This window comes from Mus musculus, chromosome 15 (assembly GCF_000001635.26).
Source record: "Mus musculus strain C57BL/6J chromosome 15, GRCm38.p6 C57BL/6J".
NCBI classification, from domain to species: domain Eukaryota; kingdom Metazoa; phylum Chordata; class Mammalia; order Rodentia; family Muridae; genus Mus; species Mus musculus.
This window is the reverse complement of record NC_000081.6, coordinates 53,860,085-53,882,533: the sequence shown is the minus strand read 5'-3', so window position 1 is coordinate 53,882,533 and position 22,449 is coordinate 53,860,085. Positions and strand designations below refer to the sequence as shown.

The 22,449-nt window shown below is 39.9% G+C and overlaps 1 protein-coding gene across 8 annotated transcripts in view; it reads left to right on the top strand.

Annotated features, from left to right (window-relative positions):
• The window catches only part of Samd12 (sterile alpha motif domain containing 12), a 503,423-nt gene that overhangs the window by 20,002 nt on the left and 460,972 nt on the right, over window positions 1-22,449 (top strand). For all 8 annotated transcript variants that reach the window (XM_011245660.3, XM_006521081.4, XM_006521085.4 and 5 more), the window contains exon 2: window positions 22,252-22,430. In XM_011245660.3, the coding sequence (XP_011243962.1) occupies window positions 22,252-22,430 (179 nt within the window). The remainder of the gene's footprint in view (window positions 1-22,251; window positions 22,431-22,449) is intronic.

The window sequence follows — 22,449 nt, the reverse complement described above, 5'->3', positions numbered from 1 at the left end:
ACATATGTAGCAGGAAACAGGGACCTGCCCATGTATACTCTTTGGTTGGTGGTTTAGTCCCTGGGAGCTCCGAGAGGTTCAGTTAATTGACATTGTTGTTCTTCCTACGGGGTTGCATTCCCCTCCAGCTCCTTCAGCCCTTCCTCTAAGTCTTCCATTGGAGTCTGTGGATTCATCCCAATGGTTGGCTGTGAGTATCTGCATCTGTCTTAGTCAGGTGCTGGCAGAGCTTCTCAAAGGACAGCCATACCAGACTCCTGTCTGCAAGCACATCTTGGCATCAACAAAAGTGTTCGGGACTGGTGTCTGCAGATGGGATGGATCCCTAGATGGGGCAATCTCTGGCTGGCCTTTCCTTTAACCTCTGCTATATTTTTGTCCCTGCATTTCCTTTAGACAGGGACAATTCTGGGTTGAAATTTTTTAGATAGGTGTGTGGCCCTATCTTTCCACTGGGGCCATGTCTATCTACTAAAGGTGGTGTCTGTAGGTTCCTTCTCCCTGCTGTTGGGTATTTTGGCCATCACCCCCATTGTGTCCTGGGGGCCTCTCCCATCCCTGGTGTCTGGGACTTTCTAGTTGTTCCCCAATTTCCCCACCCCCACTGTTACTTATTTCTATTAGTTCTCCTGTCCCTCTGGACTTCTCTCCTGTTTCTTCCCATACTTGGTCCTGCCCCCCCCCCTTTTCTCTCCCACTCCAAAGTGGGTTTGAAATATACATACTTTGGCCTTCCTTCTTGTTAAGCTTCATATGATCTTTGAGTTGTATTGTAGGATAATATCCACTTATCAGTGAGTACATGGCATCTATGCCCTTTTAGGTCTGGGTTACCTCACTCAGGAAGATATTTCCTAGTTCCATCCATTTGCCTACAAAGTTCATGAAGTCATCATTTTTTAATAGCTGATTAGTATTTCATTGTGTAAATGTACCACATTTTCTGTATTCATTCTTCTGTTGAGGGACATCTGAGTTGTTTCCAGCTTCTGGATATTGTAAAGAAGACTGCTATGAACAGAGTGGAACATGTGTCCTTGTTATGTGTTGAAGCATCTTTCAGGTATATGCCCAGGAGTGGTATAGCTGGCTCTTCAGGTAGAACTATTCCCACTTTTCTGAGAAATTATCAGATTGATTTCCAGGAACTGATTTTTAAAGAGGAGGCATGAAGGACCAGAATTCAGCTGTACAGGTGGAAGCATAGGTTTATTCTTAAGAAAGGGGCTTTTGCAGTTTAATTTGATGTCACTGGGCTGAGCCACTTCCCCTTGGATATGTTGCTTGTCACATTCATGTTTGCTGCTGGCATGGTAAGAATTAGAATTTGCTGTGGTTAGCCATGGCAAGATCAATTTCTTTGATTTGGATGTTTTCTTCTTTGCTTCTCTCTGAAATTTCTAGGTCCTGTGTCCCAAAGATCCTGTGCCTCTAAACTCACTGGCTTTATCAGATATTGGTATCTGAGAGTTTAGTCTCATTTAGGGCAATCATTTCTTCCAAGGATGGAAACACTTAGCCAGGGCTAGTTGTATAACAAATGAAGAAACAAAACTTTCATCATGCATAGTATTTCCATAGTGTTTGATATGGTACAGAAGGATCTAGAGGGATCCCAGACTTCAATAATACAGGTTGAGAAGACTACTAGAAGCTGAATCCAAAGTTCACTGTCTTTGCTATAAAGAACAAAAACCTTCCTGGATGACTGAGCTTTCTATTCTTCCTTTGAATATGTCAAGGTCTATCTGGATTCATGGGCTTTTCAAAGATGATTCTATTCCATCCACATAGCTGGACCTTGTCTCAGTGGATTCTGGAATATTCTCAGGAAGAATGTTTGCCCTAGACTAGGCAGAGTCTCTTTTTTCCTTTCCAGGTTCTCCCAACACCACCTACAAGCCTGGCAATGCTGTTTGTACCTTCATAATCTACAGCACCGAAAACCATTTCTAGTATTGTTTTGTTTGTATGACTGCCTTTGCTGATATGTTCCTACCTGCTATAGTCACAGACCCCATCAGATATACTCACTGATGACTCTTAATTGGCTAACAACATTCCTGATTCATAGAAAGCTCCTAGTAAGAAAGGAAGGGAAGGAACAGTAGCCTGGCAAGCAAACAGAGAAAAGGAAAGGAGGGTGGAGATGGGCAAAAGAGAGTTACAGTCACAAAGGAAAGAATCTCAGAGGTCATAGACAGAGGATAAAGTCAGTGAGCAGAGTTTTAGATATTAAGGGGGGATGTGGAGGTTACTCGTCAGCAAGACTGCCTAAGACAGCAGAACATCAGGGTGGCTGGTGGTTAGTAGCTTTCCTGTGTTGAATGGAGTCAACATAGGTGAAAAAGAGACATTACAATGGATCAAGACCTGGGTGGGAGTTGAGCATTGGATACAGTGATTGGATAGTGCTCTTCGAATTAAAAGGATGGAGTGTTAAACAGTCCTTTTTCTGCTGTTCGACAACTGCCTTTCTCAGACTATTCCTTTCAGACACTAGCATGTGACTTGCCAAGTTATTTAACTGGTCTCAATTTGGTCATCTGTAAAATGGGATCCTAGTGTGTTTACTTCATAGAATTTAAATGTTGTTGTTATGTATATTAGCTATTGCTGTGCAAAATCTTCGTGAGCCTGGGTAGCTTTTTTTCCCATTATGATCTACTGATTATTTGGATATTATGTGATTTTTTTCCAAGGGAGACATGAACAAATGTACAAATGTTTATATCAATGTCTAGAAAAATTATTCTGACCACATCAGTCATGATTAACCAGTGGGTTTACTGTGATTACTTGAACAAGAATGGGTATTTTTGGCAGCTGAATCATAAAAAAAAAAAAAAAAAAACAAAAAAACAAAAAAAAAACACCTCAGTTTGGGTGCCAACTCAAAATCTATAACCCCAGTTCCCTGCACAGTTGGTAGGCAACCCTGCCAACGGGTTCTTTCTGAGAGCCACTGCTTACTCTTTATGTACGCCTGGGAAGGGTCCTTATGAATCTTAAGTTTTGTAAGAGCCCTGAACCTCTTTCCTTACCCTGAAAGAGAATGTTGCTATTGAGCGGGAGTAGCTACACAACACTGTCCTGACCTCCAGACTTCTGGTAGGGATTGGTTTTACTTTGTGTGCTGCATTCTGAGGGCCAGAAGTCCCCCAAGCATGATCTTCCTCTGCCTTGTACAAGTGCCTAAGACACCTTCTGTAAGGTCTCTACTTTCATCCTGTCCACTGGCCAAATGAACATCCATGGCCAGAGCCAAACTCATTATACAGAGACGAATAAGATCAAACTACTACAGCATAAAAAAATGTTTGGAATAGTGCCACACACATCTATTTGCATCTTAAGGCATAATAATATACTTTAAATGAGGAAGGATAAGAAGTAGTCTGTCCATAAGTGGATAGGGATGTTGAGGGAAGTTATCTTATGGGGCAAGAGGTGAGAGTGTTAATAGACTTAAGAGAAGTAGCCAGCTGGCTGGCTAAAGATACAAAGTAGAGCCAAAAAGGAGGCCTTCAATGGCATGAAAACAAGGACTCTAAGAGATGTTCCTTTTAGGAGTTACAGAGACAAAGTTTGGAGCTGAGACTGAAGGAAGGACCATCCAGAGACTGCCCCACCCGGGGATCCATCCCATAAACCACCACCAAACTCAGACACTATTGCATATGCCAGCAAGATTTTGCTGATAGGACCCTGATATAGCTGTCTCCTGTGAGGCTAGGCCAGTGCCTGGCAAACACAGAAGTGGATGTTCACAGTCATCTATTAGATGGAACACAGGGCCCCCAATGAAGGAGCTGACGGGGTCTGCATCCCTATAGGAAGAACAACAATATGAACTAACTAATACCCCCAGAGCTCATGTCTCTAATTGCATATGTAGCAGAAGATGGCCTAGTAGGCCCTCAATGAGAGGAGAGGCCCTTGGTCTTGTGAAGATTATATGCCCCAGTATAGGGGAATGCCAGGGCAGAAAGTAGGTGTGGATGGGTTGGGGAGCAGGGGGAGAGGGAGGGTATAGGGGATTTTTGGAGAGGAAACTAGGAAAGGGGATGGCATTTGAAATGTAAATGAAGAAAACATCTAATAAAAAAAAGAGAGAGGGAGAGATGTGTTCCTTTCATTTTTTTTTTTTTTTTTTTTTTTTTTTGGTAGCAGCAGCAGCAGCAACAACAGCAACAGCAGTAAAATCAGAAATGGAGGCAAATTGTTGAGTTTGCTGTAGTTTTTCTGAAATGAGCTGTGTGTTCTTGACTCCCCCTCCCTACACCTCCATTCTTAAGGAGTGAGCTAAGTAGTAACAGTTGGTGTTTACAATGTTGTAATGGCCGTCATATTGAAAAGTGACTCAGTGCATCTTTAGAAATAATTTACACCACCATAAAGTAAACTGCTAATCCTGAAGAGTGGATTCTTTAGACTTTAGCTGTTTGCTTTTGTCTACCAGGCAAGAAGATGTAGACCAATGAGACAACTGCTAGAATATTTTAGAAACATCATCTGATTTAAAAAGCTAAGTGGGAATATAAATCTTTCTTAAGTACACCATCATGTTCTCTGCTGTTTTCTTGTGGTTTTGTTTCTTTGGTTTTCCTATAGCCCAGTGTACAACTCTATGGGATTAAAGTATCCATGGGATATGTACACACTCAGCTCAGCTAGAGATCTCATAGGCAGGAGCAGAAGGGCATTAGGATTAGAAGGGCATCATCCGTTGGCTTCCCTGGTAGACTTAGCATGTAAGAGAGCACAGTTATTGATGGTCTTTAAAATGAAAGCATGAGTGGAAGCCCAACTTTATGTTAATGTGTAGGAGAACAACCCTAAATAATGCGGTTATTTGTGTTGAGAGTCCAGAGTGAGGAATTGAAGTCTGGAACAAGATAGGGGGTTTTTGCTGTGATTTTATAGCAGAAGCATGGCAATAGCCCAGGGGCTGCTTATGTTCAACACATGTTTTACCACCCAGCTCCACTCTCAGCCTTAGGCAATGGAATTCTAATATGCATTCTTCCTCTTGAAGGATGCTCATGTAGTAGCATATTGAACTTGAATATTGTCAGTGTGTGTTTACTCATGCATACTTCTAAAACAACATGAACTAAGGTTTTCCCCCTGTTTGAAATATTTAATGACTACATAACTTTTCAGGGAGAACAGATTCCAGATTTCTTATGCTAATACCCAGGGCCGTACTTGCTCAAAGTAGTGGCATCTAGATTATTGTTCTGTCAAATTTCCATTACCCTTTTTCTTAAAGTAGAGATAAGCCAGTGCTTTGTACATTTTAGGCAAGCTGTGTTGGTTATTTGTCAACTTTATATAAACTGGACTCATTTGGGAAGAAAATAAACCTCAATTGAAGAATTGAATACATCAAATTGGACTGGAGGCATGCTTACTGGACATTTTTTTTTGATTAATGATTGATGTGTGAGGGCCCAGACCATTGTGGGATGTTTCACCCTGGGCAGGTTTCCTGTTGTATGAGAAAGCAGTCAGAACAAAACCTGAGGAGCAAGCCAGTAAGCGGTGTTCCTCCATGGTCTCTGCTTCACTTTGTGCCTTGAGTTTCAGCCTTGGCTTCTCTAGGTGAGGGACTATAACCTGTAAGCCACATAAACCTATCCCTCAAAAACTCATTTTTGATCAGTGTTTTCTCACTGTAACAGAGAAACAAACTGTAACACATGTTCTTTATCATAAGCTCTCCTCTCTACTCCCTCCATGATTCATTTCTTTTTTTCTTTTCCTTTCCTTCCCCCATCTCCCTTTTTTCTTTTTCTTTTTTTCCTGGCTGTCCCAGAACTCACTCTGTAGATCATGCTGGCCTTGAACTCACCAAGGTCTACCTGCCTCTACTTCCCAATTGCTGGGATTAAAGATGTATGCCACCATGCCTAGGTTTCCCACCGTAATTTCTATTAATGTACCTTAGGTTCCAAGTGGTTTGCTCTTCCCTACAAAGATCCCCTCCCCAATTTGCACCAGATTTTAAAGTGGCTCTTCTGCCCAGCAGCTTCCTATGATAAGTACAACTAATCTAAGACACTAGGTTCCTATGAAGTCTTTTCTGTTTTTCTTTTTCATTGTAGTCATTGGATTTTTTGTTTGTTTGTTTGTTTTGTATGTGGGTTTTATTTTGTTTCTTTGTTTGGTGTTTGGCTTGGAAATAATCCTGGCACTTCTCAATTTCCCACCCTGTCGTCATAAGCTTTCCTGCAGACCTTCCTACTACTGACACCTTGGTTTCCCACTGTCTCCCAATGGTCAGCTTGCTTTTCTCTAGTAGAATAACAATATTCAAACTCAGTTTTCTGAGGCACTTTTGAAAACTATATGAGATCATAGAGTTTCTATAGTTTTTTTTTTTCTTAGTAAGCTTAAAACTCATATGCGTAGAAGACAAGTTAACTTATTGCAGGAAAGGTGCCAAGGTGAGACCCAAAGCAGGTCTGACCCTGGGGCCTTCCCATGAGTAGAAGACCCACAGACCTGAAGATTGTTCTTTTCTTGCTTATGGCAATGGCAGCTTCACGCCACGCTCCTGCACTGTCTGGATAGGCTCTGGGGAGCAGCCTCTTTAGGAGGCTGAGCTTCACCGGAGCTGATGTATCTGTGAATCCCGATTCATCTCTTTCCCTTCAAAGATAATCTTGGGTCTCTAAAAGCTTGTAACAGGAAAATGCCTGTGATTGGTGACAGAAGCAACCGGGTTGGGGAATAGATTATTCAAAAATCAGACAGTTGTCTGAAGCAACTAAACAGGAAGTCAGTTGCTTCTACAACCGTGTCTGAAATGTGTACAAAGGAAAAGGCAGGTTACCATGCCTGTTTGCTTTCAAAGGGCTGAATGTTTTATAACAGCCCTTGTTAAGTCATTACAGCTCTTTTCTCTTATCTCTAAGCTGTAGATATGAATACTTAGATGATTTAAAACAACTCCAACACCATAATCGTCTAAGGTAGTTTCTGACCGCATCCTTTCCCTTCATTACTGTCAAAGCAACATTTATAGAATGAACATGTTGATTTCAAGACAGAGAGGACAAGCCTGGGTCGTCCACTAGCACTCTTTGTGACGATGAAGATGCTTAGTAATGAACACTGTCTAAGTTCAGCAGCCACAGTAACATGGCACTACCAAAGGAAGTAAGTTTAAATTGTATTGAAATAAAACTAAGTCAGTTGCTAACTGTTGTTGTCATGGCTCTAGTTTGACTCTCCCTCTGACAGGTTCCTGGTGACCTTAACCTGCTTCTTTTTTTTCTATTTGTTTGTTTGTTTGTTTGTTTGTTTTTTAATTTATTATTAGATATTTTCTTTAAATACATTTCAAACGCTATCCCAGAAGTCCCCTATACCCTCCCTCCGCCCTGCTCCTCTACTCACCCACTCCCACTTCTTGGCCCTGGCATTCCCCTGTATTAGGGCATATAAAGTTCTTAACCTGCTTCTTAACATCTGGGGCTCTACCTCCTATGAATATCTCTCTCAGCAATAGATAGAAAGGCCCTCTATATATGCACTGCTTGTTCTCCCTTTCCTAAAGTGCCAAGTAAAGAGTTGCTATTCTAGGGTCATAGTTATTATTGTTTTTTTTTTTTAATTATCTGACCTTGATATTGGAGTCAACTTGCTAGTAGATCATAAATAAGAGGTATGGATACTGTTTTGTCATGACTTGTAACTGTATTCCTCAACTCCCAGAAGTGTGTGTGTGTGTGTGTGTGTGTGTGTGTGTAGAAAGTGTTCTATTTTTTCTTCTTGCTTCTCAGCTAGATTTCACTTTATTTTTTTTACACATATGAATGTCCTTTATAATTCTGTCCTACATTATCCTTTAAAATAAATGGTAAATAGATTTAACTGTTACTAAAATTGCTAATGCCTAGCATTGCCTCACCATAATGGAATACAAAGAAAAGAGTATAGACATTCATTGAATTCATGTCAGATGTCAGCTCCTATGTTAAAAACTTGTCTTACTAACACAGTAGCAATGTGAGGATAAGAAAGTAAGCTAATATTACAATTACCTTTGTATGGAAAACATGCTCTAGCTTGTCTATATTTAAATGCATGTATTACAAGATACTTGTTCAGTTTGTATTCCCCTTGTTGCTGTATTGAGTAAAGATATATAAATATGTTAAAGTCATTTGTAACTCTATAATTAAAACATATTTAGTACCTCTATTGTTTTTATTAACATTAAAAGTTAATCCATATGCAATAAGCAACATGTATTGAATATTAATTTTCCAATTTCCAAAGTATTTTATAAGCAAACATCAAAGTGCTCATTCTTTTGATTCTCCCAATATTGGCTTCTACACTTTCTCCTTATTACCTCCATTCTACTTCTCAGTCTACCCAACAAATCTTTGTTTTGGTTATTATAGTTTTTGTTTGCTTATATTTTTACTTGTTAGATATTTTCTATTCCTTCCCTGAAGCTTTCTGTTTTTCCCATTTATGTTAAGAATAGCCTTTCATTGAAGCAATTTTAGAATGGCTGCTTTAAAATATGTATACAATACTTTCACACCTCTGTAATCTTGGTGATGTCATCTATTAATTAACCCTTTCCTTCAGTTTGAGATCCCTCTGACTCTTGGTTATTGGTAGTTTTGTTTTAATTAAAAATGGATATTTTCATTTCATGTCATGAGATTCTGAATCTCATTTAGATTATCTGTTTCTTTTAGTGTACTTTAACCTTACTCTGGACTAGGAAAAGACAGGTTATAAGGTCACTACTACAAGGTGGAGTTAGAATGCAGACTCTGTCTCTTTCCCTCACTTGATCCCTGAAGGTGGAGCTCTTCATTAAGGCAGGGTGCTAGTCACAGTCCTCAATCTCCAGGAGGCTTCCTCTTGTCACTGCCCTAAGAAGGAGGGCTCAGATCTTGTCTGGTAGCAGGGCAAGTGCACTCTTTGGCCTTATCTATCTATCTATCTATCTATCTATCTATCTATCTATCTATCATCTATCTATCTATCATCTATCTATCTATCATCTATCTACTGATGGTTCACAATACACAATAAGTTTCTCATGGCATTGTTAAAAATATTTTGAAATGAGATGTCTGTAGATCACTTATCACTTCCAAAATAAGATACCCATATCCCTTCTCTAATAATTTAGAGACTATAACATCTACCATTGAGTCCTCTTCATAAATGAGAATGTTCAATATATGTGCAGTCAGAGATTGTCTAAACCCTTTTCATGCCTTTTACTGTTAAAATAATTAAGTTTAACATTACTTTAATATCATTATATATATTTTATATTTAAAATATATTTTGGCCCAACTCCAAAATTCACATGGTTGTTGTCAGGGCTACCATGGGGTACATGGATAATACCTTAGGATACTATTGCTGTGATGAAACACCATGACCAAAGCAAATTGGGGAGAGAAGGGTTTATTTGGCTCATAATGATATATCATAATCCATCAGTGAAGGGAGTCAGGATAGAAAATCAAACATGGCAGAAAACCGTGGAGGAGTGCTGCTTCCTGGCTTGCTTATCATGGATTGCTTGGCCTGCTTTCTCATAGAATGTAGGACCACCATTCTAGAGATGAAACCACTCTCAAGGGCTAGGCTCTCTCCCCAACAATCACTAATTAAAAAAAAAAAATCAGCTTCAGGTATGCCTAAAGCCCGATCTTAGGGAGATAAATTTTGAACTGAGTTGTCCTATTGTTTCCAATTGGTGTTGTAATAAATTACCACAAACTTAGCAACAATAAAATCATCAACAACAAAAACAATAAACAACAACCCCCCCCCAAACCTTTATTTTTTTTCCATTTTTTATTAGGTATTTAGCTCATTTACATTTCCAATGCTATACCAAAAGTCCCCCATACCCACCCACCCCCACTCCCCTACCCACCCACTCCCCCTTTTTGGCCCTGGCGTTCCCCTGTACTGGGGCATATAAAGTTTGCAAGTCCAATGGGCCTCTCTTTCCAGTGATGGCCGACTAGGCCATCTTTTGATACATATGCAGCTAGAGTCAAGAGCTCCGGGGTACTGGTTAGTTCATAATGTTGTTCCGCCTATAGGGTTGCAGATCCCTTTAGCTCCTTGGCTACTTTCTCTAGCTCCTCCATTGGGAGCCCTGTGATCCATCCATTAGCTGACTGTGAGCATCCACTTCTGTGTTTGCTAGGCCCCGGCATAGTCCCACAAGAGATAGCTACATCTGGGTCCTTTCGATAAAATCTTGCTAGGGTATGCAATGGTGTCAGCGTTTGGATGCTGATTATGGGGTGGATCCCTGGATATGGCAGTCTCTACATGGACCATTCTTTCATCTCAGCTCCAAACTTTGTCTCTGTAACTCCTTCCAAGGGTGTTTTGTTCCCACTTCTAAGGAGGGGCATAGTGTCCACACTTCAGTCTTCATTCTTCTTGAGTTTCATGTGTTTAGGAAATTGTATCTTATATCTTTGGTATCCTAGGTTTTGGGCTAATATCCACTTATCAGTGAGTACATATTGTGTGAGTTCCTTTGTGAATGTGTTACCTCACTCAGGATGATGCCCTCCAGGTCCATCCATTTGCCTAGGAATTTCATAAATTCATTCTTTTTAATAGCTGAGTAGTACTCCATTGTGTAGATGTACCACATTTTCTGTATCCATTCCTCTGTTGAGGGGTATCTGGGTTCTTTCCAGCTTCTGGCTATTATAAATAAGGCTGCTATGAACATAGTGGAGCATGTGTCCTTCTTACCAGTTGGGGCATCTTCTGGATATATGCCCAGGAGAGGTATTGCTGGATCCTCCGGTAGTACTATGTCCAATTTTCTGAGGAACCGCCAGACTGATTTCCAGAGTGGTTGTACAAGCCTGCAATCCCACCAACAATGGAGGAGTGTTCCTCTTTCTCCACATCCATGCCAGCATCTGCTGTCACCTGAATTTTTGATCTTAGCCATTCTGACTGGTGTGAGGTGGAATCTCAGGGTTGTTTTGATTTGCATTTCCCTGATGATTAAGGATGTTGAACATTTTTTCAGGTGCTTCTCTGCCATTCGGTATTCCTCAGGTGAGAATTCTTTGTTCAGTTCTGAGCCCCATTTTTTAATGGGTTTATTTGATTTTCTGAAGTCCACCTTCTTGAGTTCTTTATATATGTTGGATATTAGTCCCCTATCTGATTTAGGATAGGTAAAGATCCTTTCCCAATCTGTTGGTGGTCTTTTTGTCTTATTGACGGTATCTTTTGCCTTGCAGAAACTTTGGAGTTTCATTAGGTCCCATTTGTCAATTCTCGATCTTACAGCACAAGCCATTGCTGTTCTGTTCAGGAATTTTTCCCCTGTGCCCATATCTTCAAGGCTTTTCCCCACTTTCTCCTCTATAAGTTACAGTGTCTCTGGTTTTATGTGAAGTTCCTTGATCCACTTAGATTTGACCTTAGTACAAGGAGATAAGTATGGATCGATTTGCATTCTTCTACATGATAACAACCAGTTGTGCCAGCACCAATTGTTGAAAATGCTGTCTTTCTTCCACTGGATGGTTTTAGCTCCCTTGTCAAAGATCAAGTGACCATAGGTGTGTGGGTTCATTTCTGGGTCTTCAATTCTATTCCATTGGTCTACTGGTCTGTCTCTATACCAGTACCATGCAGTTTTTATCACAATTGCTCTGTAGTAAAGCTTTAGGTCAGGCATGGTGATTCCACCAGAGGTTCTTTTATCCTTGAGAAGACTTTTTGCTATCCTAGGTTTTTTGTTATTCCAGATGAATTTGCAAATTGCTCCTTCTAATTCGTTGAAGAATTGAGTTGGACTGAGCACAGAGTTCACGATGGAGGAGCTAGAGAAAGGACAGAAGGAGCTGAAGGGGTTTGAAACCCCATAGAAATAACAACAATATCAACAAACCAGACCCCCCAGAGCTCCCAGGGACTAAACCACCAATGAAAGAGGACACATGGAGAGACCCATGTGTCTAGCTGAATATGAAGCAGAGGATGGCCTTGTCAGGCATCAGTGTGAGGAGAGGCCCTTGGTCCTGTGAAGGCTCCATGCCCCAGTGTTGGGGAATGCCAGGGCGGGGAGGTGGGAGTAGGTAGGTGGGGGAGCACCCTCATAGAAGCAGGGGGTGGGGAAATGGGCTAGGGGTTTCTGGAGGAGAAACTGGGAAAGGGGATAAAAATTGAAATGTAAATAAGAAAATATCCAATAAAAAAGTTTCACAAACTATCTTAAAACTATTGCTGGTGACACAATGTCATAAAGAAGTAATGGCCTTTGCTCTCAAGGTTTTCACAGTAGTACCTGAATTGATTCTACCTCTGGTAACTGTTATTTTATTAATTATATTCTTCATTTACTTCTTCTTATAAATTAATATTGTACTTATCTAGCTTCTGAGTCATGATGAATATATGAGACTTGGACCAGAATTTTTTCTTAAGGACAGTTTTACCTTTTTTTTTTCTCTTTAAGAAGAGTTAAATAGTTATCCGTTGGTTAAAATGGAGTAATATGTTTTACATGTCATAGGAGATTTGACGGGCAGTGGCATAATACGAGGGTGATTATTTTTTTTATATGTTATGAAGACTAATGGTTAGCATTTTGGAACAAAGCCTGAGTCCCTCAGAGATGTTCAAGCCACTGTGACTATTTGTCCCTTGTTGATCTCTCTTGTATGTAGTGCCACAGGCACAAATGTCTGTAGCCATACTAGACTTCCCCCTCATTCAAGGTAAAGGGAAGAGAGGTCAAGGTACTATTCAAATCTGTTCCTATTTGTCCTTTCCACTATTTTCCCCTCTCCCCAAACTCCTGTTCATGTCCTCTGCATTAGCATCTGCCCACAGCTGTAAGAGTGGCTGGGGAATTGAAGAGGGAGAGCTTTGAAGCTCCATCACTGGAGTGGACAGGAGGCAAAGGTGCTGGGAATGTGTTTATATTCCCGAGTGTCTACAACAAAGAAAAGTATAACCTGTGTGATATTCAGATTTCTTTCTGCTAGAAAGTCTCTACTGAATTTGTGTTCAGAATGACTGAACCATAGTTATTCCTTAAACTGGTATTTGTAGAGTATCTACTTTGTGTATATTATAAAAGAGAAGTGGACAGAGGTGTGCAGATCTTTATCTCCATCCAAAAACAAGGCATACACATGCAATTTTAAACAGGATACCTCAATTCTAGAAGCTAATCAAAGGGATTGCAGTATCTTTATTTCTAAGATAGTTCATTCACTTAAAAACATTTATTGGGTACAACAATGTACAACTATTTAGGTTCTTTTTTTTTTTTCAACAGTAACATCTCCATTCTGCTGATGATAGTCAAACATATCAAAAGAGCTCTATAGTTCTGTCATTTTGTATATTGGACAGGTAGTTTGGAAGCAACCTTTATCTGCTGTTCTGAAAAATGCAGAAGTTATTCAAAAGCCAACTACAAAGAGTAGGATTGAACTCGAATCTTTCCATCATGTCTAGCCTTTTCCTTAAACAATGACTCAATGACTGGTTATCTACTGTTAAATTAATTATTTGTCCAAACACTGGGTGTGTAAAGCTCAATAAAATGTAGTCAATCTCTCCTTAGAACTATTGGTAGTCTATGCAATCATTTTATAAATATTTGCAATGCATAGCACATGCACAGAGACACATTCTAATCTATTAATAAGAAAAAATATGAATGGTCAACATTGTTTAGATAAATATACAGAACTCAAACTCAGTTAAAGCTTCACAGCATTAAGAAGACAACATTAATACTGGCTGAAGGGGCTATCCATATATAATGTAAGAGAAGGGAATACAATATAGAGATATCAGTCCAGCCAAGGCAAGGAAGCATACAGCATTCCAGGCAGTTAGACTGGAGCTATTACTAAGCCATTTCACCCTGAGTTTTTCTGGGGGAGTATTTGCTCATTGTCCCTGCTTAAGGAAAAGCTTTGTCAGAACACAGGATTGTCTGATGTGAACAGAGCTGCACTCTTCATTTCCAGTGAGATATCTGGGGTTCAGAAGGATTGGGAAGTTGGGTGACCTTTTAGCAGAATAGACCCAAAATCAGTGTAGTTATGTGGTCTATATTATGACACTTCTTATATCTATATATCATCCATATCTACATCTATCTATATCATCTATATCTGTATCTACATCTGTATGGTACTATCGTTCATTATGTATCATTGTGAGGAGATAAAATGAGACTAGCACTTTCTTGTTTCTTACTATGACCTAAGTCACATTAAAATAGCATTGTTTAGAGATATAGTTCTGAAAGGATGGAGCTCTTTTTGAGGCATGTGGCGGCTCAATTTATATGGTATCTAGTTTGAAAGTGAGTGCTTTTCCAGAAAGTTTTAAAATATTGTTAGGCTGGTTCCACCCCCCCTTTCTCTCTCTCTCTCTCTCTCTCTCTCTCTCTCTCTCTCTCTCTCTCTCTCTCTCTCTCACACACACACACACACACACACACACACACACACACACCACTACCATATGCACAGACTCACACATATGCACACACAGAAAAACACATGAGCACGTGCATGCACACACATACACCTCAATACACACAATGTGTAGAATCCATAATAATAAAAACTGTACTAGCTGAAGAAACTCTGAAGCTTTGAATAAGAATATCTGGAGAACTTTGCTTTCTAAGTAATAGTTGTGATATTTGGGTCAAAGTGAACGTTAATAGAGTGGGATTTTTGTCATTTGGGTTGGTAAAAATCCTGTATTATATAAGTCATGTATGCTATGTAACTGTCACTACTACCTATCTGCAAAATCATTGTGTTATCCTAAACTGGAACACTACAGAACCAGCTCTGCAAAACCCCCATCCACCCCTATTTTCTTCCACACCCTGGCCCCTGGGAAACAATTACTTTTTTAACTTTGTGGATTTGACTGCTCTGAGTACTTATCATAAGTGGATCCATGCAAGCTTTATTCTACACACTTTTTTTGTCCTTTTATTTGATTTTTCTTTCTTGAGATAAGATCACACTCTAGTTCAGGCTGACGCAAAATTCATTATGCAGCCCAGACTTCAAACTTGTGAGAATTCTCTTGCCTCAGTCTTCCAAATTACAAATATAAGTCACTGCACAAAGGTAAAGTTGTCCTGTTGGGACAGCCTTATTTCATTTAGCACAGTTTCTTCGGAGCTCATCCATGTTATTTTTTCTATGAAGATTTCATTTGTATTTAAGGCTAAACTATAACCACTCTGTGTTTGTCATACTTCCCAGTGCCTGTTCTGATTGTTTACTGATTTAGTTACCAATATCACTGCTTTTTTCTTATTTATTTTTGTCATTCCTCAGCATCAACCTCAAATCTTATATTCTCTTGATATCTGCTCATGCTATTCCCTTTTCAGAAGATCAGTTCTCTTGTTTGATAAGCCAACCTATTACTCTACATGTCAGTATAGACTGCTTCTTCAGCAGTATTGGTTACACTGTTTCATACAACAATTTCCTAAACACATGAAACTCAAGAAAAATGAAGACTGAAGTGTGGACACTATGCCCCCTCCTTAGAAGTGGGAACAAAACACCCATGGAGGGAGTTACAGAAACAAAGTTTGGAGCTGAGATGAAAGGATGGACCATATAGAGACTACCATATCCAGGGATCCACCCCATAATCAGCATCCAAATGCTGACACCATTGCACACACTAGCAAGATTTTACTGAAAGGACCCAGATGTAGCTGTCTCTTGTGAGACTATGCCGGGGCCTAGCAAACACAGAAGTGGATGCCCACAGTCAGCTAATGGATGGATCACAGGGCTCTCAATGGAGGAGCTAGAGAAAGTACCCAAGGAGCTAAAGGGATCTTCAACCCTATAGGTGGAACAACATTATGAACTAACCAGTACCCCTGAGCTCTTGACTCTAGCTGCATATGTATCAAAAGATGGCCTAGTCGGCCATCACTGGAAAGAGAGGCCCATTGGACACGCAAACTTTATATGCCCCAGTACAGGGGAACGCCAGGGCCGAAAAGGGGGAGTGGGTGGGTAGGGGAGTGGGGGTGGGTGGGTACGGGGGACTTTTGGTATAGCATTGGAAATGTAAATGAGCTAAATACCTAATAAAAAATGGAAAAAAAAATAAATAAATAAATAAATAAATAAATAAATAAATAAAAAAAAAAAAAAAAAAAAACAACTGTTCCCCGGAGCTCAGTGCCCCAGTGATACAGATCTGTCATTGCATTGATGTGTCTAGCCTCCCCTACCACAGCTGAGGTCCCTAGAAGAACAGATACACACTATCCCTTAATAATCACCATAGTCTCCACGCCCAGATCTCAAGCATGGCATCAAACACACTTTAAGAAAAGAAACAGTATCATGCAGTTTTTATCACAATTGCTCTGTAGTACAGCTTGAGGTCAGACATGGTGATTCAAGCAGAGGCTCTTTTATCATTGAGAATAGTTTTTGCTACCCTAGGTTTTTTGTTATTCCAGACAAATTTGCAAATTGCTCCTTCCAATTCGTTGAAGAATTGAGTTGGAATTTTGATGGGGATTGCATTGAATCTGTAGATTGCTTTTGGCAAGATAGCCATTTTTACTATATTGATCCTGCCAATCCATGAGCATGGGAGATCTTTCCATCTTCTGAGATCTTCTTTGACTTCTTATTTCAGAGACTTGAAGTTCTTATCATACAGATCTTTCACTTCCTTAGATATCGTCACACCAAGGTATTTTATATTATTTGTGACTATTTTGAAGGGTGTTGTTTCCCTAATTTCTTTCTCAGCCTGTTTATCTTTTGTGTAGAGAGAGGGCACTAATTTGTTTGAGTTAATTTTATATCCAGCTACTTCACTGAAGCTGTTTATCAGGTTTAGGAGTTCTCTGGTGGAATTTTTAGGGTCAGTTATATATACTATCATATCATCTGCAAAGAGTGATATTTGACTTCTTCCTTTCCAATTTTTATCCCCTTGATCTCCTTTTGTTGTTGAATTGCTCTGGCTAGGACTTCGAGTACTATATTGAATAGGTAGGGAGAAAGTGGGAAGCCTTGTCTAGTCCCTCATTTTAGAGGGATTGCTTCCAGCTTCTCTCCATTTACTTTGATGTTGGCTACTGGTTTGCTGTATATTGCTTTTTTTATGTTTAGGTATGGGCCTTGAATTCCTGATCTTTCCCAGACTTTTATCATGAAAGGGTATTGGATTTTGTCAAATGCTTTCTCAGCATCTAACAAGATGATCATGTGGGATCCATCCCATATACAACCATCAAATCCAGACACTATTGTATATGCCAGAAAGATTTTGCAGACAGGACCCTGATATAGCTCTCTCTTGTGAGGCTATGCCAGTGCCTGGCAAATACAGAAGTGGATGCTCACAGTCATCTATTGAATGGAACACAGACCCCTAATGAAGGAGCTAGAGAAAATACCCAAGGAGCTGAAAGGGTCTGCAACCCTATAGGTGGGACAACAATATGAACTAACCAGTACCCTCGTCCCCCTCCCAGAGCTCATATCTCTAGCTGCATATGTTGCAGAGAATGGCCTACTCGGCCATCACTGGGAAGAGAGGCCCCTAGGTCTTGCAAACTTTATATGCCTCAGTACAGGGGAACACCAGGGCCAGGAAGCGGGAGTGGGTGGGTTTGGGAGCAGGGTGGGGGGAGGGTTTAGAGGCTTTGGGGATAACATTTGAAATGTAAATGAAGAAAATATCTCATAAAAAAGAAGACATGGACACAACAATCAAAGAGAATGAAAAAATGCAAAAAATAAAAAAAAAAGAAGAAAAGAAAAGAAACATTTGTTCAACTCTAGAATAAATCACAAGTCATCTCTCTTTGCAAAATTATGCCTTAAATCAGTAGGAGATTTCTCTCCTCTAGTAAAATATTTGGTGTTCAAAGTATAAGATAGTCTGTAAACCAGAGGCGCAGTATAGGTTTTTGACTTTCTATACACGTAGCCTTAGTTGTCACACCAATATTTAAATCTCCCATAGCAATTCCCTCCTTGACTGTAAACCTAGCACTGATTTAGGTTTTTGCTCTTGGACTTATTTGTTTTAAAATATTTCTGACAGGCTTTGCTTTGTCGTCCCTGAAATTTCATGTCCCTGATATTTACAAATCAAGTGATGTTCCAATGGCCTCGTCTAAGGTGTGACCTTCATTTCTGCTCATCATGTTCTTGGTGTCCCTTCTGCTTTCTTGTTTCTGTCTCGTCCCTACCCCTGCTTGTTTTCACAAAAGTTATTTACTCAGTTTAATAGGCTTAGCTGCTTGTGGGTCAGCTTTGAGACCCTCTTCATGTTTCTTTGAGTTTTCTCAAGTATTCCTCTGCTTAACAGGTTTCTAATCATTGCATCAATAGCAATAGTCTTTACCTGAAGTTTTCCCAGCTATGACATTGATTTAATTTATTAGCATTGAAAATTTCAAAATGAAGTGTTAAAACCCAAAATGTGTGCTAGAATGTCACTGTTAAAAACCGTTATCACAGAAAATCATCAGCATGGATATGGATTTAGCATGGTGTCAAGATTTCAGTTTGAAGACATCCTCTCCTTCCATGTGAACAATCCCTTCAAGTGCAAGCCAGGTGATTGCTGGTAGAAATTTAGATTAGGGCACAGATGGAATAAAACTTTTTCCTAAGGGAGGGGCTCATGGGAATGGATGAAGGGAGTACAAGTCTGCTTTGGTGGAAGGCAATAGGGCAAGAGAATCCGAGGTGTTGGAAGCTCACAGTAGTTCAATGGTATTCCCATACCTGAATTTCAATGCAGAAAGCAACAGGGGATTATCCTGGAAGAGAAAGATCAAAGCTGGGCATTTTTCTTTCCCTCATTAATGTATAATTCCATCCCTTGTGAATCTACTATCTCCCTACCAAAGCACAACTTTTTAGAATAATCACAATTTTAGTATATTTAATTGAATATTCATTTTAAGTAGGCTAGTCTTTGGAGATGAGAAGCTGATTGATATTAACAGTAATTAGTTTCATGCTCTCCCTGCTTCTCTTTGCATCACTGTAATTCGAGCATGGAAGTTTGTTCACAACTATCTGTTCTGTACCGATTCTGTTGAGTAGCAGTAGTGAATGTTTGGGAAACTGACCTTAGTTGAACTTCACTTGGCTTAAGTTCACTGTGGTCACCTCAAGGATCTTAGTTCAATAATGAACATGTTATTCACTTTCAGCCAATGAGAAGTGCTTAAAGTTTAGAGGAAGAGAAGAATTGGAGAAAGAACTATGGCTAAGTTCTCTATTCTTCAATGTTAACACTTGAAGCATGTGACTCAAGGGTCTATATGTGTAGGTCAAAGGCAATGCTACCAATAGAAACATGGAGACATGGGCAGAGAGATAAAAGTCCTTTAGAGGACTGTTGAGCTATAAACTCCTCTATCTTGGGACTTGGACGTAAATAGAACCTTCCATTATAAAAGCTTACAAGTTCCCTTTCTACTTAATTTAGTTCAGATATGCTAATCTCTAACTTAAACGCATGTGCAGTCCAAATGATACTTGATCTTTGTGACCTTCAGCAGACACCTGTGTGACCTTCAGTGACCATAACCCTTTTGTGCCTCATTTCTCTTATCTGAAAATGAATATAATTATGTCTGGTAGAGTTTTTCATGAATATCATTTGAGGTTTAGGACAAAGCCTGAGGGAGGGCACATGAACTGATCCTTGCTCAGAGTTTAACTTTGTGATGTGACTGTTCATTGCTTTTAGGAACACTAGAGTCTAGGGGAGAAGAAATACACTAATAATGTCTCTATAAAATATCAGGAAATTGCATGCCTATGTTCTCCCTTTCAAGCAGATGGTTTATATTATTAGATATTTATTCTCCAAGGTACCTGGTATTCTACAAGGACATGGGAAGGTATAAATAGGGGTGAAGTCGACGGTTGGAAAAGACACATACAAAAAAGTCATATTAAGGGTGAAACATAAATAACATTTTAAGCATAAAAACAGGTACAGAGTCTTTGAGTTGGGCAAGAACTTGGTAAAGGGAGAAAGGTAACTGGTGGAAAAAAGCATGGTGATCAAGGGACATTTGGTATGGATAGAGAAGCTGGCAAGATCAAAGAGGATGGGACTTCCTAGACCAGATGACATTTTCTGAATCATCTAACTGTAAAATGAGGCCATGAGAAAGTTTTAAGCAAAAGAGTCTCATGACATAACATATACACATATACACGTGTTTTTATGGGTCATAAGCGGTAAGAAAAATGAGATGAATAATGTTGGCAGTCTGACTGTGTGATACCTGTCTCGGTCTATTGTGGTGACAGAGGAGATGGAATTGAGGATGCTCTTGTACAGTTGTTTCAGTTCCAGCTAATGGTTTCACTGATGGATGGGAGGGATTGGTGAATCTTCAAGACATTGAAGCCAAGAATGACTCCTCAGCTTTGGGGAAATCAATGGGCAGATTTTTGTGGTAGGCAAACTGAACTTCAGTTTTGACCATGGTAAGATTGGGTATTTCCTGTATCAAAAGCAGTGGGAATTGGTGGTACTTGTTAATAAGAAAATGAAGAATGGGAAAAACCTGCCCAATCCCACTTCTATTGGGAAATATTCTCTCAAAGTCATTCTCCTTGCAAAATAGTCTTTAAAGAGTCAGTAAGAGGAGAGGGAACCATAGCCTGGTTAGAATGGATAATGAAAACGCTGTATGTACTATGTGGACTTACAGAGGTGACTAACCAATGAGAAAAAATGAGAAGGGGGAAAGCTAATGATCATATAATATGGGAGATTGTCAGTGAATTAATGTCCTAATGGAGGTAAAAGGGAGGTTTTAGTATTTGATTTTAAACCATCTAAGATTAAAGAGTTGACCATGAGAATGGGAATTTAAATCTTATGGTTTGGAACACAAAAAGTCAAAATAATTTATTATGACACAGCCTAAAACACAAGTCTATATACACCATGTGCACATGTGTAAGTGGAGGTTTGTGGCAGTTGTCTAGGGGAAAAATGATTCTCAAAAAATTCATTGTTGTTTCTTATATAAGATTGGGATTAGAGGAGGCGTGTATACATGTTTTCTAAATGAATAAATATCCCAAAATATGATCTGTATGTTTTATTGGTAGAGATATTCATTTTAGATGGTGTCTTAGTCAGGGTTTCTATTCCTGCACAAACATCATGACCAAGAAGCAGTTGGGGAGGAAAGGGTTTATTCAGCTTACGCTTTCCACATTACTGCTGATCACCAAAGGATGCAGGACTGGAACTCAAGCAGGTCAGGAAGCAGGAGCTGATGCAGAGGCCATGGAGGGATGCTACTTACTGGCTTGCTTCCCCTGGCTTGCTCAGCCTGTTTTCTTACAGAACCCAAGACTACCAGCCCTAGGATGGTCCCACCCACAAGGGGCCCTTCCCTGTTGATCACTAATTGAGAAAATGCTTTGCAGCTGGATCTCATGGAGGCATTTCCTCAACTGAAGCTTCTTTTTCTGTGATAACTCCAGCTGTGTCAAGTTGATACAAAACTAGCCAGTATAGATGGTATAGAAATGAAAACAAGAAATTTGAAGCTATCGGGGTGTGAATACTCTAATCCCTATAGACCTTGGTCTTTTCTTCCCTTTCTTGTAGCAGAGATACCTTTAAAAAAATCATTAGTTCATTTGTCTGTTTAGTTCTTACAATGTTCCACCTGTGCATTTAAGTCTAGGTTGAGAGTCTACCCCAGGGACAGTATATATACATGCCCAATAAATATTGGTTGAATGAATGCAAGAGGGTAGACTGAGTGAGTGGATGTTTTATGACCAGAGGGATTCTGTAGGGCGCAGGGAATGAGCAGGTTCTAGATGATGGGAGATCAATAAACCAAACTTCAGGGTTGAAATAGCTGAGTGGGAGGCAGTAATGAAGCTGCCTGGTCTGGGACTCCATCTGTACTGTGGGCATTAGTAATGTGCTCAAAGTAAGTGTTTGGAATGGAGGGGATTGGGATTTATGCTTCCAAGCTCCATTTCCCACAATGCCGTGTTCTTTCCTCACCCATGTTATGTCTCATAGTCATTATCCCACTGCTCAGCTCCCAGACACTCTGTTTCCTTCCCACTTAGGCCTGATGAAATAATTTCTGTCACAGACACTTTCTTTGTATGACTCCTTTTCTGAGCTGTGTTTGTTCATCTTTCTTAGCTCTCCACTGTGGTTTGAATCCACGGGGTATTGATCACTCTGCCCATGCTGACGGAATTAAACTGCAAATTGAAGGCGAAGGTGTAGAATCTCAATCCATTAAAAACAGAACTTTCCAGAAGGTGCCTGACCAAAAAGGAACCCCCAAGAGACTTCAGGGAGAAGCTGAGACAGCAAAGGTGAGCCGCTGGCCAATTA